The sequence below is a fragment of the Henckelia pumila genome, chromosome 1 (assembly GCF_033568475.1).
Source record: "Henckelia pumila isolate YLH828 chromosome 1, ASM3356847v2, whole genome shotgun sequence".
NCBI classification, from domain to species: domain Eukaryota; kingdom Viridiplantae; phylum Streptophyta; class Magnoliopsida; order Lamiales; family Gesneriaceae; genus Henckelia; species Henckelia pumila.
In genome coordinates, this window is record NC_133120.1 from 124,000,802 (window position 1) to 124,017,655 (window position 16,854).

General features: G+C 34.2%; 2 protein-coding genes across 6 annotated transcripts; one reads left to right on the forward strand and one right to left on the reverse strand.

Annotated features, from left to right (window-relative positions):
- Positions 1 to 1,777: 1,777 nt before the first annotated feature.
- Positions 1,778 to 6,395, forward strand: LOC140886139 (alpha/beta hydrolase domain-containing protein VTE7-like). Of its 5 annotated transcripts, none has more exons than XM_073292649.1 (11): positions 1,778 to 2,066; positions 2,621 to 2,715; positions 2,799 to 2,896; positions 3,024 to 3,073; positions 3,315 to 3,389; positions 3,478 to 3,573; positions 3,679 to 3,768; positions 4,323 to 4,415; positions 4,921 to 5,016; positions 5,903 to 5,968; positions 6,054 to 6,393. In XM_073292649.1, the coding sequence occupies exons 1-11, from the start codon at positions 1,863 to 1,865 to the stop codon at positions 6,210 to 6,212; spliced, it is 1,122 nt and encodes a 373-aa protein (XP_073148750.1). In that variant the 5' UTR covers positions 1,778 to 1,862; the 3' UTR covers positions 6,213 to 6,393. The 5 variants fall into 5 exon arrangements, with proteins under 5 accessions (XP_073148750.1, XP_073148760.1, XP_073148756.1 ...); XM_073292659.1 differs by having other exon boundaries at positions 5,903 to 5,954; positions 6,054 to 6,198; XM_073292673.1 differs by having other exon boundaries at positions 1,932 to 2,071; positions 6,054 to 6,395.
- Positions 6,396 to 6,990: 595 nt separating this feature from the next.
- Positions 6,991 to 8,866, reverse strand: LOC140876041 (PLASMODESMATA CALLOSE-BINDING PROTEIN 1-like). Its single transcript, XM_073279881.1, has 4 exons — positions 8,659 to 8,866; positions 8,245 to 8,484; positions 8,103 to 8,139; positions 6,991 to 7,466 (listed from the first exon to the last, which is right to left on the reverse strand). The coding sequence occupies exons 1-4, from the start codon at positions 8,711 to 8,713 to the stop codon at positions 7,286 to 7,288; spliced, it is 513 nt and encodes a 170-aa protein (XP_073135982.1). The 5' UTR covers positions 8,714 to 8,866; the 3' UTR covers positions 6,991 to 7,285.
- Positions 8,867 to 16,854: the final 7,988 nt, after the last annotated feature.

Below are 16,854 nucleotides of genomic sequence, written 5' to 3' on the forward strand. Positions count from 1 at the left end.
ATTAGATTGTGGATGATGTGTATTATATCTTTCATGTTGTTTCACGTTTCCCACATCATAATTTTACCTATATCTTATTTGAAAATGCCTTTTGTAGGGTCCGTGGTTGTGTTTTTCAGTCATTAAGATATGTGTGGCTTGACTGGATTTCCAGTCATGTCTTGCCCAAGAGTTCTGTGACACATATCGAATCAAAACATCCTGCAATTGTTCAAAGTTTCAACAAGTTTGTCATTTTGTGGGGCAAGATTACTCTGTTCATGTACCAAACTGGATTTAACAAAGTGAATATACTTGCTTTTGCACATATTCAGTTTTGGTTTATTGCTTGACTCATCAATGCAGTCATTGTTAACAAAACCGAAACCAGTATTGTGTCCAACAAACTTTTGTGACTCATGCATCTCAATTAGCAAAACTGAGGAGATATTTCAAGTATTTCAAGTTGTATATTTTAAAATACTTCAGCCCATTACATATCTAATTATAATATATTCCACAAGTATAAAGAAAAATAAAAATTCACTTGTTATTTTAATTTTTAAAAATTGATTTTTTCATGTTTTTGTGTTTTATATTGCTTGAGATTTCATTACTCACTTTTTCTTTTTTATTTTTATATGTAATGAAAGTGTCCCAATAATCAAGTATCAATCATTTTTAATATTCTCAAAATTGAAAGTTATTTTCCATATCAAATATATCACAGAGCTCAAAACAAATTTTACAATCAAAGAGTCGAATAGATTATTGAAATAAAATATTTAGAATGAAAATTTTTGTTTTTGTTTTAAAGTCGAATACTTGGAATACGAATCTTGATTTTGTTTTTATAATACTATGCATATTTGTTATTTTTTGGCATATTCATTTGTTCACTTAATTGACATATTCTCGACATATAACCTAACTATAAATTTCTAGTTTCGCCAAGCTATACTTTTTTTTTTTAGAGGAAGATATAGTATTATCAATGTTCTAAAAGCTTGATTAAGCCTCGCTTAATCTCGTTTAAATTTGAAGTCTTCGTCCAAAAGTGATAAAAAAACGGTCAGACATAGGTTGACCATGTAAAGTGTCATTAAATACGCATAAATGTGATTTTTCTAAAAACCAAAATTGATTAATAAAACGAAAATAGATTATAAATTAGTGTTTTTACTAGTGAGTGATTGTTAGCAATGCTAGAAATGTATAATATTGTATGACCAATTGTAGCGATGATGTGAATGTAGAACATATTGAGGGATTTTACAGCTAATATTTTAAATTAGACCAATTAATTTAGTTTATGTTCGATGACACGGGATATGAAATGAATGATGAAATAAATTGAATTAGAATCCCACAAAGAATTAATGCATTACATTTGATTTGTTTGAGATGACTAAAATTATAGTTTAAATTAAAAACGTTTTTTTACGCTTAAGCATACGTTTAAGCTCGCAGTAATCGCGTTTAAGTTTAAAAAACTTGAAGCTTGGCTCCCGCGCTTCGGCACGCTTCACGCTTTTTAGAACCTTGAATACTATTAAAATCCACAATCACACAAATCTTTAATAACAATATCAATCAACTGAAAAGAAAAACTCTCGCTTTCCCAAACAAAATGAACAGAGGAGGAAATAGCAAAGGAGACAAATATAAATGCGCACAAGTACAGTTCATTTATAACAATACAGCTCAAAACCCGACTTCAACACTTTGTGACACGACTTCAGGTTAAACTTTAGAAACTTGAAGTGAACGCACTGAAGAGAACGCGTGCATTTGGCGCCTTTTAAATTATATCTGATGAATCGTCTCCATAATAAATTCCCATCGCAAGATATTCAATCTGCCCGGATCGGCTTCCGTACGCGATGCTCGCCGCCTCTCCGTCCGGAGCTTCCGCGATTATCGGAACAGAATTCAACTGGAAACGCACGCGTCAATTGCTAAGAAGAAACCATGATTTCAGAGTACGGGCAAGTGAATTTCCCGCATTTCTTCCCAAACAAGTGGAAAATATTAAGGACCAATCTGCCAGAAATCTGGCTTCAAGGATTGAGAGGCTGCCTGTATCTGTAAGGTTTTCAGCTTTCCCCCCACCCAAAAAAAAAAAGCTCAGGGTTATTGTGTAATCGGCCTCGATTGCTTGTTTATTTTTGGTGGCTCGTGTTAATTATATTTGGTGCAAAATTTTATTGCTTCCTATCTGTTTCCTCGCACTCGCACATTGTTCTAAGTATACGGAAAAATAGACAAATATTTTATAAATCACTGTGCATGTGTTGATTCGGCCATCGTTCATGATATAATCTCTTGCTATTTTATAGAGCATTGACATAAGGCGGAAGCGTAAAATGCTGCTTGAACTTAGCTCTTTTCCCTACTATTTTTCATTGTTTTTTGATAATACAATTATCAACTGTATGACTCCTCCACCATGATGCATTGCCGATTAAGTGACATTTTTGTAAGTGCTTCTGGAAATTTTGTGGATTTAGAAGATATGTAACTAATTTTTTTATGCTATCATGATGATGAGGTATTGTGGTTTATAAAACTTCATTCTCGGCTTTTTTGGTCATGGCCTATTAGCTGAAGTTTTGGATTGACAAGTTTTCTTTATTTGCAGCTAAGTTTGACGAAGAATCATATCATGAGTAGCTGTGTGAAGCCAAAAAATCTGAGCAAGACCAGTCCGCTAGTTCTGCTTCATGGTTTTGACAGGTCTGGCTCTATAAGTTCACATGACCTTTTCAGGATATTGATATCGTTTTTGCCTCCACAGTTTATCACTTCTTATTATTCAGCTCCTTGCTAGAATGGAGATATGCACTTCCCTTGCTCGAGGAGGCAGGATTGGAGACGTGGGCATTTGACGTTCTAGGGTGGGGCTTCTCTGATTTGGGCAAGTTTTATTTTCCTACTTTGCCTTTTTTACTTCCTAAAAGTTTGGATAGCAAGAATTATTATTATTATTATTCTACAACTCAACGTCTTTACCTTTTCTGTTTTGTTCACTTTCATTTTGTTAGAGAATCTCCCACCATGCAATGTAGCTTCAAAACGCGATCACCTATACCAGGTGTGCTTCCACTGTGAGTGTCAGTACAATGCGTCTTTTTAATTTCTCGTAATTGATCACTCTGAAGTTTGCATTAAAGCATTCTTATGTCAGGCCTCATGTTCTCCACTAGCGTAATAGATTAAATTATTCTGCTAATAATTCCAATTGATGATGAAATTCTGGTGTTGCCACACATTATCCTATTGTCTGCCTTATTTGCTAGATTTGGTAATCAAGATTTCCCTTTGTGATGCTTTAGTTGATAACTTGCTTGCGGCGATTCCAAACATCAAGTGACCTGGCCTTTCATCTCTTACAAGATATTGGCATGCTGGTTCTTTTGTTTAATTACCGACACAGCTGATACGGGCCGAGTCAAAGTGCTTGCAGCTTTACTGAACTTTTGCTATTCATTCCCACAGTTTTGGAATACTTATATCAGAAGGCCCATGACATTAGTTGGACCAAGTCTAGGAGCAGCAGTTGCCATTGACTTTGTTGTCAACTATCCAGAAGCTGTACGTATTGCATGGCCTCGAATTCTTATGCATTTGTTGTGATTTTCATTTTTTGTGGTTTCTCCACAACCGACATTATGGATTCCATGTTCTCTTTTATTTTAGGTTGATAAGCTGATTTTCATCGATGCAAGCGTCTATGCTGAAGGTACAGGAAACCTCACTAAGTTACCTAAAGTGATGGCATATGCTGGGGTGAGTCTCTCAACAATTTTTAGTTCCAATGTTGTGTTGATTCTTGTGTTCACATTCAAAAAATACTTTCAAGTATGGTTCTTATCCTTCTTCAATTTATTAGAAACCCAATAACCTCTTTTGTACCAGACTTCCTAGGCTTGTTGTGAAAGTGATGGTACCAAACACATCTATACATACATATAACACACCCTTAATGTATGGTTTATGTTTCAGAGAATTGAGAGCCTTTCTGATGAGGCAATACAATTACTGGTTGAAGTACCTTTAGATGGGAAATTCGTCCAGCCCTTTTTGATACACTCGTTTGATTGTTATAGGAGGCTCATCTTAATGTCCTTTCCATTTCAAGGACAGACAAACACGAAAATATTCTTCCTTCGGAAAAAAAAAACTGATCGTGAAGAATTTCACAAGACCTCTCCCAATCTTAACATTTTAAAGATTTTATTGCGTTTCCAATTTTTCATATTGATGAACCATTGCTGCTTTCCCTTTCAAGACCTCCCAATCTTAGCATTAAAAATTTTACTGTGTATATTCTTATTGGACAGGTGTATTTATTGAAGAGCATTCCATTGCGCTTGTATGCAACTTCATTGGCATTTACTAGATTATCATGGAATACTTGCGTGGACTGGACAAATGTGAGTGTTGAAAATGTGTAACAATTGAAAACTAGGATATTTTTATTTTCCAGTTTGTTATTGATGTTTATTTTTAAGGTGGCGTTGTGCCACTGATTTTATTTATATTAAAAAACAGTACATAGAAGGGATAATAGGCCAAAACCTTCCAAGCAACGTGAAACATAAGGTGAAAAGTGCCTAAAATTATGCAATAACGACTAATGTTCAAAAAAGGCAACAAAAAAAAATAACATAGTAAAAATTTATTTTCTGCCATTCCTTGGCCTCAAACTGTGAGTCCTTGAAGATGTGGAAATTTTAGGAGTAGGTTTAGACTTTTGGACCTCTTCTTTTATTTCTGAATCTGAGTCCACGTGCTGCCAAGATTTGTCATGGCCATGTGAAGCTATGAAAGAATCACTCAAATTTTGCATTAATTCCGCTTCATATTCAAATTTGTTATTGATTTTATATACCAGTATTACTGCTTAAAGCTAAATGTGAATAATATTGTCTTATTCAGATTGGTCGTCTGCATTGTCTATTACCTTGGTGGGAGGATGCAACTGTTGATTTTATGATAAGTGGAGGCTACAATGTCGGTTCTTTTATCCAGCATGTATGACACTGATAACTATCAAACTCCTCTGCTAACTTTACATATCTTTCCACTCAAGAAGCGGACATGGTTTTAAGTGGGAGGAAAGTTTGTGTTTAAGCGTGAGAATTGAGTTATTATACAAAGTGGGCTGATCAAACAGTCGATTACTCATTGCTTGTACTTCGTGGTAGTTTGTTTAGGTCATATGCTCAAAAAGAGAGCTTACCCTAAAGTTCATTAGCCACTCGCAATTGTCTGCGCAGATACTTTGAGAAGGGGATGGCTATGATGACCCATTTTCGGACAATCTTGATTAACGTATCAGTATTCCTTGCATGCATTCTGAACAACATCTAATGTGAACACGACCACAATACTGATAGCGACCTTACAGTAACGCTTTCCCAGGTCAGAGCGAGGTCATATGTTCAAGCCGTCCCAAAAGCAATTCTCGGGGGAGGGAGGGAGGGATGTCGTTGGGGTGTTACCCATCAATTCTTCTGTGTGCTCATGGGTAGCTGCACTCCTTAAGGCTTAACAAGCCCTGACCCATTAGCACACATATATGCAACCTCTCACGTCCACGTGTAGTTTATTATATAACTCCATTTTCATCATTTAAGGAAACAAATTTATGCCTTGTGTAGTAGCTATAGCTTTTTGGCATGATGGTAAATGCTTGATCCTAACATTACTTATAACAGAATCAATATGGGATCACATAATATTTCGTTAACAGCGGTGGCTGCAATTATCTATCTCCAGTGATAATTGCAGAAACATTACTGCAGAATCAATATGAGATGACATGATAATCTGTCTTTCTTAGCGGCTGCAATGATCTCCGCCCCATGATTTCATTGACCTGCTCTCTGTACTCCCTACTAAATGTTGCTGCGTACAGGTAAAGCAGAAAACACTTGTTATATGGGGTGAAAATGACCAAATTATTGACAGTAAGCTATCTGTGGTATGTGTTCTTGAGTTTTTTATTTACTATTTCTAAGACACGAGAATACGAGGTGACATACATGACTTGATTCCTTCATCCACAGAGGCTGCAGGGTGAATTACCAAATGCAATTATACGGCAAATACCAGATTGTGGGCATATCCCACATGTAGAGAAGCCTGCTGCTGTCTCCAAGTTAATTACAGATTTTGTTCAAGTTGATGAACAAGTAGACATACCAGCTGGTTTAGCCTGTCTCTAGAAAGTCTAAGCTTTTATTCATGGTAGTGTAAGTTGTTGGCTGCACATTGTTTCCTGTATAAAAAAAAAATTGGCTGCACTGGTTTGCACTTATATTTCAACTCATTTTCGGGCCCAATTTTTTGCTTGTGAAAATTCTGTAACATTCTTGTAGTGTTTTTGAATCTTCCTATTATATTTTGTTCAAATAGGTTTTTGGATTTGCCTACGAATATCCTCGGTCCCTTCTGAAGGAACCAAACTTGTTACAGAAGGAGTAAAATGTTCTAGGGTTTTCTCAGTATAGATTCAAGATCAAACAGGGAACGAAATAAGATCTCGCGCTTAGGGGCCTATTTGTTGAAATCCAGGTATTGAAACAATTGATTTAGAAAATGAGGATTCTCGTATTAATGAAAAACTCAGTCCTAAATGCCTGCTTTTGTGCAATTCCATCTACCAAAAACTTCAACGACTAGAAAACTTTATTATTATGTTGCCGCAGGGATTATGTTGCATCTGAAGTTTTATGCTATTGCATCACAGAGTGTAACAACCCGTTGCGGAAAGGCTGAACTTAAAAAAAAAAATATACCCCTTCCATCATTAGAATGTTGAAATTTATTAGAGAACAGTCGCACATTTATCAAGGCCCAGTTAAATTACTAATTCGTGTATCTCTTCTTCACATGCAATGAAAGATCATGTTTGAATTTTTTTGTAATTTCATTTGTTTTCATAAAAGGAGGATATTGTGGAGATGAATGTCACTCAATAATAATAATAATAGTAATATACAAAATGCTTAAAAATTAACATAACAATGAAACATGAGGGTCTCAAGATCTCTCTAATAATAAAAAAAAAAATAAACAAATAACAAAGACTTGATGCTTTCCTGTCTAGATATGCATTGGAAAAATCTAAACAGGAGCAAGAGGTATGAAAAGAAAGCTTACAAGAGGAATATAATCTTCCCCGAGTCTTTTTTCCCCCTTTCCTCACTTTATGAGGAACACAAAAAGAAAGCTCCAAGTGCACACCAAACCCTCATGCCAATTACACTCACATTTGTCTTTCCTTTAACATTCTTAATCACATCAAACCATAAAGGACGAAGGTTGAAAAGAAGAATGGTAATAACATAGAGGGCATAGTGCTTCGAGACAGTAGCGTCATTCCAGCACTGCTGTCGAATCCGGAGCCACCTAGAGGTGAGCCTGCAAACGTACCCGAGTTGGTGCCGTTGATGTTTGTAGATGTTCCTCCGGCGTTACTGCATAGAATCAAGATATGTTGAATATCCAAAATGTCTAATTTAGTAAGCCTACATTTGTAATAGAATAATGTAACCTAATTTAAAATATGGCATATCATGAACAAAATGCATACATTATTTAGGTGTAGACCTGGAACCAAATGCATTAAAAACTCTCTTCAAATGGCAATTAGATCAGCTGTATTTCTAAACTTTCTACTAAAAGTTGATAGTTTAGCTGAAAACATTGCCCATGGGAATCAGTTGATAACCAGCAACTTGTTATGTTAGAACTAAACCTCAGAAACAGTGAGAAGTTTTCACTATTGGATTTGGTGCACAATATTTTAAGTTTCTTTTTGTTATCTAATCTGCTCGGGGAAATTCTATGATCCACCGGGTGTAACATTGCGATTCATTTCGTGTGTGGCTAAATATCTATAGACACGAGGACTCTGCTGGGACCAACAGTCTTGGACCATCATCCATTCCAATGGCTGTTTCTCAGATCTTTACATTGGAATGCGGGACGATTTGTCCCAGTTCACTTCATACTTTCTCCTTTCCTTCTATTCCCATTCGATAACATTTCTTGATATTAAACAAGAATTTAATGACATCCAACAGAGTTATAAAACAAAAAGAACACCAAACCTTGGACTAGAGGGATACACACATCCAGAAACAGTATCTGCAAATTATCAACAAAGCAAGAAAATGGGACAAAAGTTGAGTATTTTCTTTTTCAATGGATTAAAAAAGAAAAAAACTCATTTGTGAATGTATTGAGGCTTACTAGGGGTATTTGGAGTAACTGAGGCTGTGCCGTCAAAAACACAGCTCCCAGGAGTTTGGGCATTCCTCTGGTAATAACTGTTAACAGCATAATTGCAGTGGTCCTTGACAGTGTTTGGGTTAAAACAAGCCCCATTTTGAAGTATTCCTGAACAATCAGCACTCTTTCCACAAGCATAATCTATGTTTTTCTGGAGAAGTGAATCATTCACCCCACTATTGCAAACGCAGTAAGTTGCCTCTGTGAATCATTAACCCACATAATTATCGGAAAAATAGCAAGAGACTGTAGTAAAATACCAAGAAAGTGGATAAAGATCACATCTTTTCAAGCCCTTTACTGCCCTTCAAAAAGGGCAAAAAAAATGTATCAGTACGGATGACTACACACACTACAAAAAGCCAAGAATGTTACCTGAATGAATAGCCATGGCAAACAGAATCACTGGATACACTAAGAAAACAGCCATGATTTTCAAGATCTTCAAGAGTTTGAGAGAAAATCCAGGGACCAGAACTGTGCACTCAAAATGGCCAACTTGGACAAACCAAAGAAGAGAAAGTGGGGGAAAAAGGTGAGAGGATTTTTTGACAGTGAAAGGAGTTATTGGTGTCAATGTAAGTGTCTTTTCTTGCATATCCCCAGTATATAATATGCCATTGATGCCTGCATTTGGACAGTATTATTATATGTTGGTTAATTAACAATGACAACATGAGCTGATATTAGCCAAAAACATATTCATATCTTTTTTTGGGTTTATCAAAATCCAAAAGCTTTAGATGTACTCTCGATTTCATTGTACTATGCATGTGTATGTGTGTTTCTGGTTTATTTATATCCCCAACGGTCATAAACTCATTGGCTTGATCAAATCCTAACCCAGCTGGGTTTAGATGAAGGGTTAACTTGTCCTCTGGCTCATTTTTTTTTTTCTTTCAGAAAATTGTTTTTATTGTTTTGGCTTTACATAATTATTTTTAATTGTAGTCTTCTATTTTTCCTTCTTTTTATTTGAATAAAAATTTCTGATGTTATTTTAGTGTTTTCAAACAGCTTGCACCAAAAACATAACTAAAACACTCTTTCATTATAAGTAAAGAAATAAACAGATATACATAGACCGGTCATCGGTAGATGAAAATATGTTTGGTTTATTGAAGATCGGGTAAGAGTAGTGAAATTATGTTTTATTTACTAGATGAACGTTTCGGTTATGTTAGAACAAATATTTTTAAAAACGCCTTTTTTATTTTATAAATGAAAAATTATTAAAATTTGTGTTTGGATAAGATTTTTGTAAAATACTTTTGAAAAATAAATTTGAAAAAGTTAACAAAGCATATTTTTTAAGAACAATTGAAATATGTTTTTTTTTTTTATGTTTTTAGGGGAAAAAATGTGGGTTAAACGAGAACTAAGAGGATGTTTGGTTGAGCTTATAAGTTCTAAAAAAAAAGCTTATAAGTTGTTTTGGAGTTTAAAAGCTAATGTTTTATATAATATTTGTTCAAAAAAATTCTTAAAATAGTTTTTTTTTTTTTAAAAATATTTGTCTAAACATTTTTTCAACCTTAAAAATGTTTTTATAATATAATTGTTCAAACACATATTTATTCTTGAAACAATTTTAAAATATTTTTTTATAAAATTTCCTAAAAACATTTTCTAAAAACGTTTTATAAACACTTTCCCAACCGATTCAAATTTGGGTGAGCAATCATCTTTCCATGTCAAATGTTCTACACATGCATTTTGTATTTATACATAATTGCGACTGACTTAATTCGAATGAATCCTTGATATCCTTGTTATGAATATATTTAAGAATGTTGTACCTTGTGTCATATTATTATTATATATTATTATTTGCAAAACATACTATACATAGAAATAGTTTTTCAAGGGGAAAAACCAAACGGTCACTGACATAATAATTTTTGCAAGATTTTTGTGAGTGAAAGTTGTCCCACTAAATTATGATATCAAAGGACAGTCCCTCATCTAGAGGCTGAGCCTGCTCTTTGCGAAAAATAATATCTGGTGTGGTTCACTGTATATTCAATAACCCACCAAACTGCCTGTCCTTGATATTAATTTGGTCCTCGAGTTTATATTTGGATTTTGGACTCATCATTATACAAGATATAAGTGCTTTAGAAAAGTGAAAATGTAGAAGGGGAAAAAAAAACCAAAGTAAACGTAAAGTGTGAGGAAAAAGTTTTGTTTTTGACAAAAATGTGAAAAAAAATGGGTAAATCTTTGGTTGACCGGAAAAAACATGAAAAGCGAGAAAAAAACACAATTTTAGAGACAAAATTTAAGTTAATTTTTTTTAATAAATTTTATTTTAAATAATATATATTTAATAATATTACGGAATTTTTAAGGGGTAATTATTTTAAAATCCCTAAACCTAAACATAAATTTCTCCTAACTCCCTACATTCAAATTTTTTAGTTTGCACTCCCTAGTGGTCCCCAATTTTGATTAAACAAGTATTTAACTAATCTTTTGTACTTTGGCATTGTTTTTACCTATCGAACCAGTTCATGTCGTGAAGAACTATTGGTTGCGCAAGGTTTCTAGCCTATATACTTTAGATTAGGGTCCAACATGCTTCCGTAAAGTGAATCAAATTTAAATACCTCTTTGACCATAATGTCGTCGGGTCATACCTGCCGAGTTTTACGAAGTGCTCCTCACACTCCAACCACGCAGTCGCAACAGATGGTTTCTGCACAAGCTCCTTCAACGACACCCAGCACAGCCTTAATTCGTTTTCTACCTTAAGGCGTATGGTATATAAATTTAATTATAAAACATGAACATGAAAGAACAAGAGACTTTATAAAATTTATTCAGACATAATATTATTACATAAATCAACTCCTTTGAAGAGGAGAAGACAACTTGTTTAGATACTCATAGTAGCCTCGTTTTTAAAATACATAAAAGCAAACTTATTACAATAGAAAGAGAAATATTACAACAATTTTATTCGTAAGAAAACTGAAGAAAATGATCGATGTCTTCAGCTTCCTCAAATGCCTGTATTTATAGCTGTAGTTCCACTCGTTTTACCGAAAAACTTCAGGGAATCTTACAGCTGTCTTGTATTTCTTTATGCCATTATTGATGGCATCTTTTACTGGTGGAGGAGGCAGCTGTCTTGAATTTTTTATGCCATTATTGATGGCATTTTTTACTAGTGGAGGAATCACATGCCTGCCACTTTTTTTTGGCTTTATTCTTCTCACATGCCTGCTTTATTGTTGTCGGGGCATCTTTTACTTTTGAAGTAGACCCCTGTGAAAACGCATCTTTGGTGGTCCTTGTCCACCTTTGCTTGTCTCGAAAAAATCCTTTCGATCCGTTCGGGGTCTAAAGGTTTTTCCAAATTCTGGCTCCTTCTGATTTGGGCATTCTGGGCAGATATTCTCTGACCATCGTCCAATATGAGCCATGTTACAAAATTTTTGGCGAGTTTCTTTACTCCCCGGCAGCTTGTTGTTCCACAAAAGATTTCTCTTCTTTTCGAAGAGTTCTTCCGCAAATGCTGTAGTCTTTTCTGTCATTGTGTTCAACAGGAACGATCCGTTCACAGAATTTTGATAAAATTTGAATGGAAACTTGACTTTGTCCATCTCAGTAAGACAGACCCAAATACCCCATGCCCTTCTGGTTGAGATCTCATTTTCCCCGAAAGTGGACACCAAGGGTATTTCTTCAGTTTTAGGATCCTTGATAAATTTATGACTGTTTATATCAGGTCTTCTCAGCTTGATAAAATGAAAGGGTTCGTGTGATCCTTTCACTGTTGGTTCTGGAGCTGCACTGAAAAAATATAACTCAAGCACATCTCCTCTGGAAAAATGATCATTATTTGCCCATGTTTCTTGGACTGCTTCCTGAATCCATTTTGGTAATTGTGATATCTCCAGAAAGCTTGGTGACGTTGTATAAATTGAGGCCAAAGCCCCAAATTCATACCAGAGTTTTACATCTTTAGGATTGACATTGTTTTTTAGCCAAACCCTTGGATATATTCCTACAACATCAACCCTGCAAGTATTCGGGTTGATTTCATTCCTTGTATTCAATTTCTCCCACTTCTGTTGATAAACCTGGAATGGAGAAATAATAGATGGATTAGTATCAATCTTAGATTTGCCCTTGTCAGTGTTGGGCCTAAGATTGATCTCTTTCTCTTTTACCCCAGAGGCGGAAGGTTGACTTGATGAGTTATCCTCATCAATTGTTGCTTCATCCAGATCATCAAAGGCTGATGATAGATTAGCTCTTGTTTCTTGAGTTTTAGATTCCTCAACATCTTGTTTCACAACCGGTGGTTGTATTTCTTGTTCTTGTAAAACCAATGGTTTTAATATATCTTGTTTATGAGAAACCAATGGTTTCTCTATAGCCTTCACAATTGGCCCTTGAATAGCAGCCCATAGTTGTGTTTGAGCTTGCATACATCCTGTAATTCGATTAGATACTTTGATCCGATCAGCTTGTTGTAACCTGCCGGCCATTTCAGCATTAATGGCTAACTGGTTGAACTCGTTTTGAAGCAACCCAAGGTGTTCCCTGAGATGCCTCTGCATTTTCAGGATGGAATCCACGTCACTGCCTTCCATCTCTTGTTAAAAAATCTGCAAGATATTTTCATGAGATTTAATAATAACAATATCAAAAATATAATTTTGACATAATGCTTGCCATCTTAATAACCTAGCTTTCTCAGGTTTAGATTCAATCTTATTCTTTAGGAAAGCTTTTACCTGGGTGTTATCAACCTTCAGAGTGAATTTTTTAGCAAGTAAAAATAATGGCCATTTTTCAAAAGCCCTTTTAACCGCATAAAATTCCTTCTCGTTGATATGCCATCTAATGACCTCAGATTCTGAAAAAAGACCGCTACAGTATCTGCATGGTATTTCCCCATCTGGAGTGATTTTGGTAAGGACTGCCGCCCACCAATCGTCGCTGGCATCCGTAAATAATACCAGATCATCTTCATCTACGGGTATAGCCATTTTTGGGAGATTCTTACATATCTCTTTTAATTGGTTTACCCCTTTAGTATGGTCATCGGTCCATATAAACCTAGCATCCTTTTTTAACAAAGGACTGAACACCTTTCTGTACATTGCTAGATTGTTAATGAACATCCCTGCAAAATTAACTACTCCAAGAAAACTCTGGAGTTGTTTTACATCTTTGAGTTTATCTGGAAAATTCTTTACCTTTTCCACAATATGGGGTTGTAGAATTATTCCAGTTTCATCAATCTCAATACCGAGGAATTCAATTTTCCTTGTTGCTATGACTGCTTTCTTTTTCAGATAACACCAGTCCTTCTTGTTTACAAATTTTAGAGAAAATCTCTAAGTGTTTAACGTGTTCGCCTATATTTTTTGATGCTATAAGAATATCATCAATATAAACAAACATAAAGTTGAAATAATCTTTAAAAAGGTTATCCATATTTCTTTGAAATATCTGGGGTGCATTAGCCAATCTCATAGGCATAACTTCCCAAATATAGTGTCCTTGTGGAGTAGAGAAGACTGTGAATTTTTTACTGTCTTCTTCCATTCTTATCTGGTAGAATCCAGACTTACAATCAAATTTTGAGAACACTCTAGCATTTCGTACACAGCTAATTAGATGTTCTCTACTAGGTATGAAGTACCCGTCAAACTCCAGGATTTTATTAATACCTTGGTAGTTAATAACTAATCTGGGTTTTCCTCTTTTTATTTCACCATGATTTCTGACCAGAAAACCTGGGCTACTATATGGTGAAACTCCTTCTTTGATTAGACCAAGGTCCAAATGTTCCTTGATAATCATTCTCATATCCCTTTGATCTGTTATGTTCATCGGGATAGGCTTATATCTGACGAATTCATACTCTTTGCCTTCCTTTAGAGTAAGACTGGCTTTGAGTTGATTTCTATCCCACCATGCCAAAGGATGCTCATTATAACTTTCTTTGAGCCTTTTTTTGACATCTTCAAGGGATACCTTATTTTCTAACTCTATATCTCTATGATTTAGAGTTACCTTGAGAAGCTCCATATCCTCTGTTTGGAGTTCTTGTTCTGTTGTTATTTTCAACATGGTTTCTCCAAACCTTCTTGGATCTTTCATTTTTCGGTGAAAAAGTTGTCCCTTATCACCACGCTGGCTGCGAAATGTTATCGGCAATTGTCGATAAAAAGCAACTTTGAGTCTTTGAACGATAATTTTATGATCACAAATTGTAGTGAACATAAGTCTTCTTGACTCATTGTCTTGTGTGTACTTCTTAAACATTTGTAAGAAGTTATTTCCTAACAGGATATCAGCTCCTGTATCATGGAAATAGATTGGTGATGTCTTTACCTTGTACCAAGGTGTCTGACCTACTCCTCCTATAAGGATCTCTGCTTGTTTTCTTCCTTTGCAAAGAATTAAAATTCTTCGAGAGAAATCTCGTCCAGCAATTTTTGGCAAATCTTCTTCACATTTTTCAGGGAAGACTCCTCTTTTTGCTGTACAAATTCTTGCTCCCGAATCAATATAAGCTGCAAAGTATTCAGCCTTATATTGTTCATACAACATCCCTATCGGAATGTATATGGAGAAAGGACTTGTTGTCATTTTTTAAAAGGATTACTAAATGGCCCTGCCATTTTTAACAGACTGTGTTGTAACTCAGTAATCCGATTAAGACTATTCACCTTTAGTTTTCCTAAGGCTTCAGAAGGTAGAGTATGGTTACTCCTTTCTACCTCTTCAATGCGATCTAGTAAATCATGTTCATGACTTACTAATTTCAACAGCTGCTTCTTCCTCTGTTTGTAAACAGAGTTCTAGAATCTGATTAAGGGATTGTCCCTTCTCCAATTCTCTTGGTTTTCCATCTCGTAGAATTCTTATTGAATCCTCCAAGTCTTTTCTTCTGCCATGAACTCTATTCCTTTTTCAAGGCGTTTCCATGGTTTATGGTCTTCCAGAAACTCTAGGCCAAGAATGAGCTGATCCACTTCTTTTCCTGGAATTCCACATATTTGAACTTCCAATTCTCCAATATTTATCAATCCTTGGTAAGTTCCCTTTTCATGTTGTTCCAAATAGTAAATCGAGTTACAAGGGAACTGGTTCCGATGACTTGTAATATCGAATACTATTTTTACTTCTTTCCATCCTTCTGGAGATCTAAGTTTTCCTATTATAGAAAACTCTTTTTCTTCTGGTGGAATTTCTTGAATAGGAAATTTGTCCCATCTCCTACTTGTCATTCGGTTTCCTTAAATTTTTGCACATAATTCTTTGTACCAAAATAAGCATTAAAACATGAGATATAAGCACATAGATCTTTAGATATAAGTATAAAACCTTCAGATCTAAGTACAAAACAACCCATATTGAGTACAAGAATTAAATATTAAAATAATCAAGTTTTGTGGTCCTTAGGGAGTGCAAAGAAAGAATCTTTAAGGGAGGAAGTTGGGAGAAAGAAAGGTTTGGGTTTGGGGATTTATTCATAATTGACTCAATTTTTAAACGCTGCAGTCTTTTTCTTTTTTCTTTTTATTTAAATTTTTAGCTTTTTTGTCTTTGTTATTTTTTATTTAAATATTTTTCATGTATTGAGACCGGATAAAAAGATCTCTATCACATATTGAAACAATATTATTCGATTTTTGTTATTTTGAAATGATTGGTTTACCAAAAAATTATTTTTTTAAAAAATATTAGTTGATTTATTAGATATTATTTAATTTAAAAAATTAATATTTTTCATAGGTTGCATTAGCACATATGTGAGAAAATATCATTGTTATTTTTGTGATTTCAAAATTAAAATGATTGTTAACTGATAAGGTGAAATAGGGTCGGGACCTGTAACGTAACCCTCATATCGTATCCAATTCCTGTCCCAAAAATAATCGGTAAATATTTTTTATCTCGACGGAATTCCCGACCCGTCCCTAAATAATATCTTAATATATTTTATTAATAATATTATTAATATATTGAACTGAATATTATTATGTCTCAGCTTATATAATAATTAAACTACGACTTATTCGCATAATTATTTATTGTCGAAATCATAGAATAATAAATCATGAAATAAAATTTTATTTTTGTGTATTTTTTAAAATTTATATTGATAATTTAGTTTACTCATATTTATAAATTATAAGTATCTAATTAGAACAAATATTAATAAGAGATGAAATTTAACATTATATTTAACAAAATTTATCAGAACTCTGTATCCAAATATTTTATTAATAATTATCTCTCTATCCAACGAGATCGCAAAATTCGGATTCCAAAATGTCTTGGCTATGGGATCGAGAGAAAAAATATTTATCGATTATTTTCGGGATAAGAATTGAGTTCGAAGGTTACGGGACAGGTCCCGATCCTATTCCACCTTAGAAGTTAACAATCATTTTAATTTTGAAATCACAAAAATAACAATGATAATTTTCATACATATGTGCTAATTGCAACTTATAAAAAATATTAATTTTTTAAATCAAATAATATCTAATAAATCAACTATTATTTTTAAAATAAATAATTTTACAAAAAAAATAA

Bases quoted from the DNA above. Each gene is read 5' to 3' on its own strand.
- LOC140886139 (XM_073292649.1), top strand. From the start codon at position 1,863: ATGCTCGCCGCCTCTCCGTCCGGAGCTTCCGCGATTATCGGAACAGAA. The intron at 2,897-3,023 runs GCAAGTTTTATT...TCATTTTGTTAG, and splicing joins GTGGGGCTTCTCTGATTTGG to AGAATCTCCCACCATGCAAT. The intron at 5,969-6,053 runs GTATGTGTTCTT...CTTCATCCACAG, and splicing joins TTGACAGTAAGCTATCTGTG to AGGCTGCAGGGTGAATTACC.
- LOC140876041 (XM_073279881.1), bottom strand. From the start codon at position 8,713: ATGGCTGTTTTCTTAGTGTATCCAGTGATTCTGTTTGCCATGGCTATT. The intron at 8,485-8,658 runs GTAACATTCTTG...AATGATTCACAG, and splicing joins TGCCATGGCTATTCATTCAG to AGGCAACTTACTGCGTTTGC. The intron at 8,140-8,244 runs GTAAGCCTCAAT...GATAATTTGCAG, and splicing joins AGTTACTCCAAATACCCCTA to ATACTGTTTCTGGATGTGTG.